We start from the raw sequence: 14,669 nt of genomic DNA on the forward strand, positions 1-14,669 counted from the left end.
ATACCCTATAACATTCAGCTCTTTAAAAAAAAATTGAATAAAACACAAAATTTCGAAAACTAAGGTTTTTGCAAACAGCCCAGAAAGGAATATCTACTGTTATTTCCTGTATTCCCCAAGATTCAAAGTAACATTAGCAGGATTACTAGGTCAACTTCCATCTCTTTGCTTTTTTCAGAGTCTGAAGCAGATCGTCATCAAATTGTAACGACTAGAGATTATTTTGAAGCCATGAAGATTAAGATAATCCTGCCTTTCCATCATAATGAAACATTAGTCTGGGAGAACATGATTTATTAGTTGTAATTGGCTTCGGGCTGCGAGTACTCTTATATCGATGCTTATTGTCTATTATTTTTATGTTAGTTTTTTTGTCAGTTGTACCAATCTTTTGAGTTCAGCTAATTACAACTGATTTTTACAATGTGTTCTTATGTTGTGCTGTTATACCACTGTCCTACGTTATGGGAGGGTTGAGCGCACTCAAACATGTTTAACCTTGCCACATTTTTCATGTCACTTTCCCAAGTCAGGAGCCTGTAGTTCAGTGGTTTTGGCTTTGGTTCATGTCTGTCATATTTTTCGTAATTATTTTGGTTAAAAATTAGTCCGTTGGTTTTTCTTATCATTTAAATTTTTTCACATTTTTTCATGTTGAGGCCTTTTATAGTCGACTATACGGTATGGGATTTTCTAATTGTTGAAGGCCGTACGGTGACATATAATTCCTCATATCTCAACTTATTTGAACTCTGGGGGATAGTTGTCGCATTGGCAAACATACCATATCTCCTGATTTTTATCTTGCATGGCGATCTGTTTATACCTGTTAATTGTTTTCCAAATAATTCCATCACAAGGCTGACTTGTGTATAGAAAAATAGATAGACTCCTCCCATCAACCAGTAAAACTCGTGGTCAGTAGGAAATTCGTTATGCTATGCGGGTTGGTGTATAATTTTGCATCCTCTCTGAATGGGGGCATACATTCTGATGAATCATATAGGTAGGGCATTACGCTTTCTGCACATTAAGAACTCCTCGAAGGGTCTGTAAACGGCCTGTTGAAAGGCAACATATCTGTCCAACATACTGGTCATCACTTTTTAGCGACAGTGGACATTCCCTTTCTTTATCTCGACCAAGCCATCACACAATTTACCAATTGAATTTATTATTCATGGGTTCTAGTCCTAGACATGAATGACAAATTTGCCACTTAACCTTCCCAAGAGGAACATTTAACTAAACGATAACTTTTATTATGTGTTCCCCAGGGGAATATTTCACAAAAAGGTAAAATATTTATGCATTATTACGTATGAAAATGCAGTACTTGCTTGTTTCCCAGGGGAACTTTTTAGAGTTACTTTTATCTACTGATAGCTGTTTGCTCATAAATTCGGTCCTAATTTATCAAGCCCTTTTCTGATTTAAAAAAAACAAAGAAAACGTTATGTTTCTATCATGAAAACAACCAAAAAACAATCCGTTAAACCGAGTATATTGATATATTATCGTAAAATATCAATTGCTCGACATATATGAAGACTTTTTGAACTCGTTCGCTGTTCTTACTCGACAAAAAAACTTTATATTGTGACTCGCAGACAATATTTTACATATCAAATTGTATAGAAAACCTGCCATCGGTACATTCTGTTATGTACATGTATCATGACGTTGAAAGCAGACACTACTGACGTAGTACACAGCCATGTAATGGGTGATCGGATGTCTTTTGTAATAATTGTTAAAAAGAAAATTCCTTAAACAATCAAAATACAAAGACTTGAAGACAATACATAAATTAAAAGGAAAATAAATTTAAATCATGTAAAAATCACCCTTCTGCATCGAAGATTTATAAATTGAATACTATTTAAACAATGAGAATTCACATTTTGTATTGAGCGAACAATTATATAAGGAATGAAAAGTTAGACGTAATTTTAAAAGTTTAATGTAAGTTAAATTCTTATTGACATATTTAAGTTTCCTTTTTAACTTAATATATAGAAGTAAAAGTTAAAAAGTAATTTCATAATTATGAAACTGTCATAATCAAATGCAAATAAATAAAAAAATTAAAACCTTATGAAGTATTCTGACAAGGAGACAGTTTTAAATTTGTTATGGTATATATAAAAATAAGGAGTGGTATGATTGCCAATGAGACAACTATCCACCAAAATTCAAATAAAGTGGATGTAAGAAATTATAGGCAACCATACGGCCTTTAACAATGAGAAAAAAACCATACCGTATAGTCGACTATAACCCCGACACGAAAAATATGAAACAATTCAATTGAGAAAAATAACGGACTAATTTATAACAAAACAATTAACGAAAAACAAATATGACAGACATGAACCAACGACAACCACTGAACTACAGGCTCCTGACTTGGGACAGGCACATAAAGAATGTGGCGGGGTTAAACATGTTTGTGAGTGCTCAACCCTACCCTAACCTGGGACAGTGGTGTAACAGCACAACATAAGAACAAACTATAAAAATCAGTTGAAAAAGGCTAAACTCATCAGATCGATACAAAGCAGAAAAAACATCAAACATAAACACAGACCGGACGTGGCAGGGTATTTATCCATCCCTCATCCCTAACAACAAAAAGAACACTAAGTACAGATCTGAGAGTACTCGCAGTTACTGACAGCTAGTTCAAAGCCAATAACAACTGATAAAACAAATCATGTATCTAAGACTAAAATATCAATCAGTGCACATCCAACATCCAATGGATTTAGTGTAAAGACGTCATTAACAGTCAGAGAAAAACATGACCTTGTGCAATGCCAAAATGCCAAACGATCGACAGATTGTAATACCGTAGTATCATTGAACGACATGAAACATATCACGTTGAAGGTTATCAATGTGCAATACATTTATGTCGAATAGGAAGTTGAGATGAAAAATAAATTATTTAGTTTAAAGAAGTCACAAGTAATGTTGCACCACACGTATAAAAGTTCGACTTTCATTACGCTGCTCATATCATACATGTGTGAATTGAATCAAAACAATTTTGCAGGTACATTTGAATCTAATTACAGTTGAAATTCATACTGCTTTCTTCAGAGATGTTAAAAATTGTTACTTTTTATTGAATTTTTAGTTTATTTTATTGTCGGAATGATCCATGACAAAAGGATTGGACACAAATTATACAACTTCGAATTGTCTTCTCTATTTCACAAACATAATCGCTTTTTTCTCAAAATAATATATATAAATAAACAAAGATGGAAAACAATGTCATAAAGCTTGTGTTTATATATGGTCGCACTTCCCACACCCGTAAACAAGTTTCGGTTATAAGTCGAGTTGACCGCAATATTTCTTTATCATATTGAAAACTTGAATTCTTTGTTATTTTTTTGTTTTGTCAAAACAATAATGGGATCTTCAAATAGATTTTTTTTTTATTATTCTGTATAATAATTGATGTCGTCCAGATACTCATTAATTCACAATATTGCTAACATATTTTGTACTGTTCAAAAAGTATTAACGTCGCAGATGTCATAGCTTTAATGATCTCAAAAACAACCTTTTCTTATCAAAAGATAAAGGAGAAATTACATCTGCTCATAATTGAATTATTGTTATGTCTATTTTCAATATAATTGTCATTTCAGATGACAAAGAAATCTATTTTCTACAAGACTAAAGTCTAGTGCAAATACTTTATGTTCCATTTGTTGTGCATTGTGTCTTTTTGTTGATTTTTTTTTCAATTTAGGAAGGTGGGGTGTGTATTTGTTTAGCTTTTTGTTGGTTTTTTAGTCCTATTTTATCTCATTTTGTAAACGTTGTTACAGTAGCGCTTTGACATTTTGAACTTTTTGAAGGGTTTCAGTGATATCTTAATCTAGCAACATGACTAAAATTGAACAAAATCATCACTAAGAAACTTAAATCCCAATAAAATACTGGATACAAGCTTAAGCTTACCAGCATAATTAACTTATATTTCCAACTCCCATTTGCTCAAATAACAAACTGGATACAAGGTTAACTTTACCAGCATGCTTAACTTATATCTTAGTATCTAAACCTATTTCCCAACCCTTGACTGAAAAAAAAATCATAATGCATTCTTGGTATATATAACAATTTCGTATTACTTTTATTTATAGGATATATTGTAATGGCCACTGCCCTAAAAGCTGCAAAGGAATACTTGATTTGTCCATTATGTAAAAACAATTTTGAAGATCCTAAGACGTTGGTATGCTTGCATTCTTTTTGTAAGCAGTGTATTAGTAACCACATCGTCGAGATCAACAAAACCGAAAGCAAACCAAGAGGATTTGAATGTCCAACATGTCGAAAACAGACGAGTCTGTCTGAATTTGTTGGACAAAGACCAGAAGACTGGTCTTCTATGCTTCCAACGAACGACGCGTTATCAAACATACTGGCCGCTTTAAATGAAGTCGAGAATACGTCTCCATCACAATGTCCAAAGCATTTTGACAAGGAAGTAGAATTTTTCTGTGAGGATCACGAAGTATTTGCTTGCTCAATTTGCTCTAATCAGTCGCATAAGTCTTGCAGAAAGGTCCATTCGATTGCTGACGCTGTAAGAAAAAGGCGAGAAAATGTTTCCGTTTTGACGAATGACTTATCAACTCAGATATATGAAACTGAGAAAATTTTAAACAACCGTCAAGATCAGGTTGAATTAATCGAAAGTAAGGAAGACGAAATCAAACAAGAAATTGTCGAAATGAAGAAAATGGTAAACGATTTCTTTTCTCAAATGGAAACAAAAGTTCTCGATGTAATTGCAGAGGTTAAGCATAAAGAGTTAGGAGGTATACAACTTGAAATCAATATTTGCCATCAGATCATACAGAAAGCGAGGAACGCCATTACAGAAATGAGTAAGACAGAAGAGAAAAATCCACTTCGGTTTGTAGAAAAATACAACGACCATATCAAATCGTATGATGAAAGGCAAGAGAACCTCGAACATTTATTGCAAAACTTGACAGACTTAAAAATTAAATATTTGGCCAACAGAGAAATTGAGAAAGCATTTAACGATGCTGACAGTATTGGGTCATTGTCTGTTGAAAGGGTTAGAGGTAAACTTGCCAAACCTTTACCAAAGGGAACAGTACAAGATAATAAACTGGCAATAAAACTAGATGACATCAAGGAAAGCAAAGAACTCTCAGAAACCTGTGCAGTATCAACTTCACGATCACAATCTATTCAACCAGGAATTGAAGTCGCTCGTGTTTCTCCGATGAAAACTGCTTCCGTCGCTTCCGTCGGGACACATGCAAATGCGGATTCTGATGAAGAGGAACCAGTTCCAAAATTACGATTAGGAGAGCCAAAAGTTAAAGACCAGGAGACTATCACCAATCGGGAACGCGACACCATGGTAACAGCTCGTTTCCTTCGGGATTTTAACGTTGCAATTGATAAAGAATACGAATGTACCATAGAGGGCGCAGCTATCCTTACTTCCGGTCATATTGTCTTAACAGACTCATCAAATAAATGCTTGAAACTATTTGATGAAAAGTATAACTTCCTAGCCATAACAAAATTTTCAGTTTCTCCCGGCGATTTGGCCGTTATATCGGAAAAAGAAGTTGTCGTTTGTCTTCCCGAAATGTCACGTGTAAAACACGAGCGTATCAATATAAAAGGTAAAAAAATCACAGCCGGTGAGGTTTTAACTCTGAATGAACGATGCTTTTCAATATCGTTCAACAACAGAAAAATGGCTTGCTGTTCGACCTCAAATGTGTACATTTTTCAGCGGCAGGGTAGTTCATGGGTTCGTGATGCATCAATAAATGTAAACGTTACCAATTTAAAATTTGTTGCTTTAGATAGCGCCGCAGAACGCGTCGTGGTATCACGTGATGGTTATCCAAATCGTTCTATCATTTGCATGAACATTACAGGTCTAAAGCTATGGACATTTACGCATGAGGAAATAAGATTACCACGTGGTATTGCTTTCTGTGGAAATAAAATTCTCGTTGCTGTCTTCGATCATAAAACCATCATCCAACTGAACGGTAAAGACGGGAGGTATGATGGTGTGGTAGTACAGGATAGTTGCCTCCAGTGGCCATGTAAATTGTGTCTAAGTCCGAAAGGGGACAAAATGTTGCTTACCCAAACCCATCACAAGATGGTGGTCAAGGACAAAAATAAAGTACTGGTATTCCGTCTTTCAAAAAGTATAGTAGCAGAAAGAGACTCACCAAAATAAGACGTAATGAACTTCTTTTATGAGTTTTTTTTTCCTTTTCACCTTTTGAGGTACGTTTCCATACCAGAAGAATGTTTAAACTATATAATGTAGATACAATGGATAAGTGTTGGTTCGTTAAAAAGATACCACTGAGCCCGAACTGACGTTACGGCGATGATTTAAATAAACACAATTGAAATTAGACAACTATAATATATTTTATTAACAAGCGTGTTTGAAAATGTATAAACATATTAATAAATAGAAACATTTACATATCTACTTCATGTGAATTTCATAGTGGTTGTAAACACACTATTAGACAAGCATCAATTTTTATTTCAAACGTGTATTGAGTATAGAAAGGATACTGTTATCCGACTTCATCCTCAGTTGGCACAAATTGCTTCGGTGGTCTCGAGAAAGGGTTCTCGCTCGAGTTATTGAGGTGCTGGGTTTGATCTAGTATGGTTGATTCAAAACAAAGACTTTAAAATTGATGACCTTGACTGGCTATAAAGCCCTCGCACGGTCGGTATGAATAAAGACGAGTCGGTTCTGAATCAAAATAATGTGTCCGAGTAAAGACGTTTGAATTTTACTTCGTTAGAAAACACGTTACAAAGCCGACTCGGCGTGTCTGCTAAGTTCAAAGCAATGCATATTCATATCTCATTGTCATGGGTTTTTTTTTTACCTTGAAAAGCATGTTATCACGAAGGTAAAGATTAGTTTCATATTTCATCAAATATGATGTCAAAAATACCCGTCCATGTCTAATTAAGTATGGGAATGTAAACATACGAAACCACGACTGCTTACTATTCAATTTGAATGTTTTTTTAATTGGATAAAGTACAAGATTATCATCCTTTACGACAGACAAAAACAACTGATATGCAAGGTACATCATCTACTTCGCACGTGCACTATACATCATGTACTGTGTTACAACAAAAGATAAAGCCGACGAGGGAAGGCATCACTCGACTAACGACAGCTATATTCTTATATTGCCTAGTTGGGCCGAGTGGTTTTGGGCGCTGAACACAGTGCAGGCGGTGTTGCCACAATGTCACAGAAGCAAGGGTTTGAATCCCGCTGAGGGAAGAACAAAATATGCAAATTTGCAAATTTGCAAATATAACATTGTAGGGCTAAATTTGAGACGAAGTATACATCTATACTATTCAATCAGAAGATCTCATTTTGTGTGTCGCTTCTCTTCCTTCCACAATAAATTAATCATCATGCCTCTGTGTCCTGTAGGTACCATGCAGAGTCGCATTTGTCATCCTCGCCTTTGATTATTCCGTTTGGGTTATTTTGGGAGGAAAACGAAAATAAAGGTGTCCGGATATTGTTTCCGTCATCGGACGGACTTTTAAGTTATAGACAAGACTTCCGTTTAGGACTGTTTAAAATTACACATAATTTTCATAGGTACTTGAGAGTCTCTATTTATATATCAGAGACATGATAATACATGTATGACATGTATTATATGTCTCTGAATATATTAGTGACCGCCGTGGATAGTAAACTTGGAACTGATGGTAGATAGCAAATACACTTTATTTATAGTATATGTATGTTCATAGTATACAGAAAAACGCGAAGATAATTGAAATTAATAGAAAACAAAAAATAACGGATTTTGGAAAAAAGGGGAGGGCTAAAAACAAATTGTCCTGTCCCCAAGTACCTTTGACTTTTGATACCTTTCCTATATTTCTCCAGTCATAAAAACTCATCTTACAACAATTTACATACCTTCAACCACGCTCTAAATGCCCGCGATTTCGCGGGTGTGTTCGAGTAAAAAAATATGGTGTTAGTCCTGTATAACCACATGTCGTCAGATGGAGAAGTCTGTCGGACAGTTTTCACGTATTTAGAGGTCTATACATTATATATGGCCTTTCAAATACCGTTTCGATTCCTAACATCACTGACGAGACATTAATTGTCGAAATCCGGATATGGTGTACTAATTTTTGCACCTTTTGTTTGCGGTATACCATCTTTTCCGCAAGTTTATTGTTTTCTCTTTGGTATTAAATTAATAGTTAAGATCCATTTTGTTACATCTGGTGATCTGTTTATTTGGCAATAGCCAATGGCAGTCAGCAGGTTTAAGAACATCCGTTGTTCGACCTGCTAGTCAAATGCGTTTTGTTAAAATATACTTTTTCACTTTTTTGGTCATTTGGAAAATGTTGTTTGTGCTGTATTTAGACCCCTCTACCAAGAAATTTGTTTTGCATGCACACGTATGAAAATTGCGGTTTTTTATCCAACACAATCATAGGTGTGAACGTTGATTTCAATTTAGACTTGTTTATAGTTTTTCGTTTGGGTTTGTATTATATTTGCCTTCGGGTTTAAATGATCCGTTCATCCTATTTCGACTCTTCAAAATTCAAGAGTCTATTCTTAATTGAGGTAAATTATATATGGCCTTCCAAATACCGTTTCGATTCCTCACATTACTGAAGAGACATTAATTTTCGAAATCCGGATATGGTGTACTAATTTTTGCACCTTTTGTTTGCGGTATACCATCTTTTCCGCAAGTTTATTGTTTTCTCTTTGGTATTAAATTAATAGTTAAGATCCATTTTGTTACATCTGGTGATCCGTTTATTTGGCAATCGCCAATGGCAGTCAGCAGGGTTTAAGAACATCCGTTGTTCGACCTGCTAGTCAAATGCGTTTTGTTAAAATATACTTTTTCACTTTTTTGGTCATTTGGAAAATGTTGTTTGTGCTGTATTTAGACCCCTCTACAAAGAAATTTGTTTTGCATGCACACGTATAAAAATTGCGGTTTTTTATCCAACGCAATCATAGGTGTGAACATTGTTTTCAATTTAGACTTGTACATATATATATATAGAGAGTCTATAAAATCTACCAACCAGTAAACTTAATAGGTATTGGATCATCAAAATTGACAATACTACACAAACAGGGAAAATTATATGAGTCTAAAAGATTGTGTAACAATACCGATAAATAGATGGAAAACAAAACACTAAAAAGTGTTGAATATCATCGCACAAAGATGGAAAAACTGAACAGATGATATAAATTATACAATAATTGCAAATATTTCGGCTCAACAAATGGCCTTCCTCAGTGTTAAAAGTTTTAACAATACTGATATATATTGTATAAGGTGTAAAAATAGATCAGTAATAATACAGGTAAGTTTTGGTCGATTGATTTTAATCCAAAATCCTGAATATCATAATATAAACATTAGACTGTAAATTTAATTATTTCTTTCTATTGATTCCATCCGGATGGAGGACACCCAGTGTTGGATGAAATAGGTCTTTAAATGTAAGTGTACATGTATAGAACGTAAACAGCGGCAAAAAAGTGGATTTTTTTTCACTCAAAATTACGATTTATCGGATATTAGTTCATGAAATTTTATTTAAAAATGAAATATTGTAAACATTTCCGTTTTAGTGACACAAATAAGGGGATTCACCGGATTTGTTTTTCGGGAGTAATCAGTTATTCTTGATACAAGACTTTATCCTTCAATCAGACAACTATTGTACAAATAACAGGTACACAAATCATTTTTTGCTTTATTTGTACTTATATGACTTAATCTGCTGCTTGCATCTAATTATATGCTTAGACCTTGGCAGGGGGCCACCATAATTTCAAATGTTAAGTAATATGATAAATTTATAGTACTGATATTTTTACTGGTTATCTTGTCATTAGCTGTTACCTTGATGACTTAATGTATTCCCTTTTTCTTTGTTTTATTTGATTTATATTTTTAATTTTTAATTTTTTAATTTTTAAATTTTACTAATTTTTACTTTTTAAACATATGGTATAAAACCTCCTGTTATCCCATTCAAAGTAACTAAAAGATTATTTACAATCTTAACCTAGGTAGAACTATACGAATGATGTAAATAGCACACACTACCTATAAATATTTGTTTTATATCCACAGTTCTCGTCTGTATAATGTATATAAAACTATGAAATTATTGCAGCTTTTCACACTTTGTAAACATCCTTGTAAATAGTTGTTAAGTGTTCAAACTATATCCCAAGTAGGAGTGCTCCGAAATATAACGGAGGATTCATACCTGTACAGAACAGAACAGAACTTCTGTCTGCTGTTACACCGCTTCCATGTTGAGCAAGGGGTAATGTGAATATTTACGTAATAGTTTATTTTGGGGTCCTCTTCGCGGTCCGCGTTTAATCACTGTCGATTTCTATGAAAATTCAGTGATAACTATTTTGATTTAAACAAATAAAGCTTCAAGTGCCGGCTATAAATTATTGCAGGATAAAAACAATGTACATATATTGTATATGTAGAGCGAGAAAGTAATCAGAACGACAAACAAAATAATCGTAACGTCGTGCTACAAAATCGTAGCGTTTTCTTGGCGTTTTTTTTTCTTTCGATACGCATCAAGATTTACTTAACGATTTAGATAACAAAAAGGAATCCGGTAAGCGTCTTATATTTTCATATCGTAAAACGAAAATGTTTACAGCAATGGCATATAATTTTAAAAGCAATTAAAAGTGAAAAAATGTGTATTTTTCGCCGCTTTTTTACGTACATTCTATACATTTTATAGACCAATATCACAGTTTTCAATTGCTTGCATCTCATGGTATATATCAATGTTTTTATATGCAGCACAATGAGTTTTTACCACTAACAGGATTTCATTAAAATCCGAAATATCGTTTAATTATGTATATTTTGCCCAAAGTCATTCATCATGAAGTCCGTTTATAGGAAGATATATCGGAAATAAGTAAAGATTGCCTTACTAACATTTTTTTTCTATTTCAATTTTTCTATCATAAAATTAATGATCATAATTAAATACAATTATAATACTCATATCCGTTTTATTAAAGATAATTCGAAGAATTAACTATACGTTGTATTCACGTAAATCCTTTTTCATGCTTGCGTACACGTGACGCAAGGAAAAAACATTAAGGCGGGATGGTCCGATATTAGATTAAAAACAAAATCCGTTCAAAGGAAGCAACGTCGGAAATTAACATCCTATTTAGTATCAATTGTCTAATATCAATAACAAATCAACAATCATTATAACGATAAAATGTAACAATATTTATGCTGCTCATAGATTAATCCTTTTATCCACCAAACAGTAAGTTTTCTGTAGTTTATAATCTATCTTTTGAATTTTACGATAGTTGGTAGCATTTTTTAAATCAATTTAGGTTTTCTGTTTAGTTAGTAATTGTATATACGACTCAAAAAAAAGTTTAGCAACACAAAATCTGACTGAAAATAAAGTAAAATCAAATCTCGGTTTATCTTTCAAGTTTGTAATTTTGTTATCTTCAATCATGTGTGTATTCAAAAGTATTACAGTTATTTTGGTCAAATTTCAGACAGCTACACTGTTCTCAAACTTTGAAGGACGGGTTTGAAATTGAAAGTCTCAATTGATAACAATTTTTTGAACATGATCAAGGTAAAAAATTCGTACAACGCACAAACTTGACGCAGTGCTGAATCTGAGGGCAAAAGTGATTACATATGAACAGAAACTAAGTATACTTCCCTTTCAAGACAAATGAAAAAAAAATTGGAAGGGACATTTTATTTTACCCTTTACAATTTATTTTGATTTTTCATTTCAAACATTTTCTACAAAGATATTACTCCTCAAAGTTTGACCCCCATTACTTTCAATGGAAGTGTTGCAAAATTGTATTTGAGTAGTATAATATATAAATATGGTACATATTTTGTTAACAATTGAAGATCTCCCTGAAATTATTATTTTTTTCTTCAAAATGATCATAGAAGGCTATTTTTATATATTGTAATACAAATCTTATTTAAACAAGTGACCATAAAAAGAGGCAGACGATACTAAAGGTACTACTGAAATGAAAAATGACGAAAAGACAAACAACAGTAAAGTATTTTAGGGAGCTATCATTTGATTTTTAGGGGGGATGGGGTGCTAGGATGAAAAATTTTGTCCTGCATTTTTTTTTATTGTAATCTCTGTTCTGCATTTTTTATTTTTCACTCTAGTCGGTCCTGCTTTTTTTATTAGTTTATCCTGACTTCTTTTACATAAATTGTCATCCTGCCCTTTTATTTACTCAAAACTCCTGTCCTGCCTTTTTTTCAAATTTCATCCTAGCCCCCTCCCCCTAAAAATCAAATGGAAGCTCCCTTATTCACCTATTGAGAATAGTAGAAAATGTATTAAAAACAACATCCTATATGCATGATAACTATTTTTCAAATATATACATAAAGTGCATGGGTTACCTTAAAAGTGGCACGGAATCCGAAAATCAGTTACAATATGTTTAACTATTTCTTTTTATCTTTCGTTAACAGATGAAGTACAAGTTACTATTAGTTCTGATTATTTGTCATGTTTCCTTGGTATCAACAAAAGCATTGACTTTTATGAGTAACTGCAGATTGTGTAATTCTCATTATAACAAAATATGTGTTCACCAACGATGCTTGGCTGCTAGTAATTCTGGAGTAGAGAGCTTCGGTAACATAATAGACACAGTATGTATGCAAAGATGCAGTGACCTATTTAACACGTGTGAAAGAATTTGTAGACACTGATTGAGATGCCACTAATACAAGAGAAATTTTGTAATTGATATCGATGGAATGATTGTATATAGGATTTTTTTATAAACAAAGTGTGACTTAGATAGAAGGCATGCAATTTTTTTAATTGTACATATGATACTTAAGGATGTTCGCTCCTCTTGTTTTTGAATTTTTGTCGGATATTCGGAATCCTCTCGTTTTATCCGTGTAGTGTTAATAAATATTTTGCACGCTAACCCCTACTTTTCATTTCATAATTTTATTATATATAATTTAAAAAGCCATATTTGAAATTCTTATAAAATTCCTGTTATTTTTTCATAGTTTTTGGGAGAAGAAATGTGCCAAAGTCCCCAATTAAATGGCAAAATCAAAAGCTCAAACACATCAAACGAATGGATAACAACTGCCATATTCCTGATTTATAACAGTCTTTTAAAAAACTTGTTATTTTGAAACAAAGTCATAGGCGGATCCAGGTGGGGGGGGGGGGGGGGTGGGGCCTTGAAAAATTTAGTTGATTATATAGGGAATCACTGAAGCATGACTGGAGCCCCCCCCCCCCCCTTAGGTCAGTCAGCCCCCCCCCCCCCCCCCCTTATGAAAAGTTCTGGATCCGCCACTGAAAGTAGCGAACATCCTTAATATTTTATAAAGCTATGTTTTATATTTTTTCCATGACTTCAACATAGTAATATAATATCAATAATGTTTTTTTTTTAATATTTGTGTATGATGTTTCGTAGATAAAGTATTTTATTTACTTATTGGGAATTTGTTCTTTTAATACAATATGAGGATCTGGGTGGGGTTTGCAGAATAAAGAATAATGGGCAGAATAAAGAAAGAAAAAGGGATAGAGAAACATAGGTAAACAAAATAAAGAGAAGAAAAAAAATGGGGTGCTAAAATATAAAGAATAGAGAATAATTAACAAAATAAATAAAGAATAGAGAAAAATAGTCAAAAATTATAAAAAGATAATGAAATGAAGAGCCCCCATCCAAACCCTCAATTATGGAATCTTCAGCAGACACGTTTACATTGTATGTTTGAGTCGTTCCAATATGATAAACAACAAACTTACATGATGTTAAAAGTATTTAGCTGAGCGTAGACATGACGGATCGGTCCAAACATAGCCATACCGGTCTGGAATTCCAGACAATGAAATCAAATTATCATGAGAACAATCTTTATCTGGGCGCAGACTCTTATTGGAATTACAGTGGCCGATATTTGAATACCAGAAAACATGATCTACCCACATTAAGTACTTTGAGCTAACTTTCAATAATCAAGAGCATGCGTTAATGCGGTATTTTGTTTTTAATAAAATTGTTTTATTTTTTTGTTTGACGGCTGTTATACCTATACAATTGACTTAATTGTTTGTCATAAATCATGACGTTGGTTTTCTCGTTTAAATTGTTAAACTTTTAGTCATGTCGGGTCCTTTTACAGCTGGCTATACCGTATGGTTTAGTTATAGAAGGCCATGTGGTAACGTATAGTGTCTTACATCCACTTCATTTGGACTTCGGTGGATAGTCATCTAATTAGCAGTAAGGGAGCTTCCATTTGATTTTTAGTTTTAATCTCTGTCCTGCCTTTTATTTTTCACTCTATTCGGTCCTGCCTTTTTTTATTAGTTTATCCTGACTTTTTTACATAAATTGTCATCCTGCCTTTTTTTGGCCAAGTTGCTCATCCTGCCTTTTTTTACTCAAAACTCCTGTCCTGCCTTTTTTCAAATTTCATCCTAGCCCCCCATAAAAA

General features: G+C 33.4%; 1 protein-coding gene across 1 annotated transcript; it reads left to right on the forward strand.

Moving 5' to 3' along the window:
• The first annotated feature begins 1,888 nt into the window (after nucleotides 1-1,888).
• Nucleotides 1,889-6,527, forward strand: LOC127717993 (tripartite motif-containing protein 2-like). Its single transcript, XM_052223869.1, has 2 exons — nucleotides 1,889-1,965; nucleotides 4,167-6,527. The coding sequence occupies exon 2, from the start codon at nucleotides 4,178-4,180 to the stop codon at nucleotides 6,269-6,271; it is 2,094 nt and encodes a 697-aa protein (XP_052079829.1). The 5' UTR covers nucleotides 1,889-1,965; nucleotides 4,167-4,177; the 3' UTR covers nucleotides 6,272-6,527.
• Nucleotides 6,528-14,669: the final 8,142 nt, after the last annotated feature.

This window comes from Mytilus californianus, unplaced genomic scaffold (genome assembly GCF_021869535.1).
Source record: "Mytilus californianus isolate M0D057914Y unplaced genomic scaffold, xbMytCali1.0.p SCAF_10, whole genome shotgun sequence".
Taxonomy (NCBI): domain Eukaryota; kingdom Metazoa; phylum Mollusca; class Bivalvia; order Mytilida; family Mytilidae; genus Mytilus; species Mytilus californianus.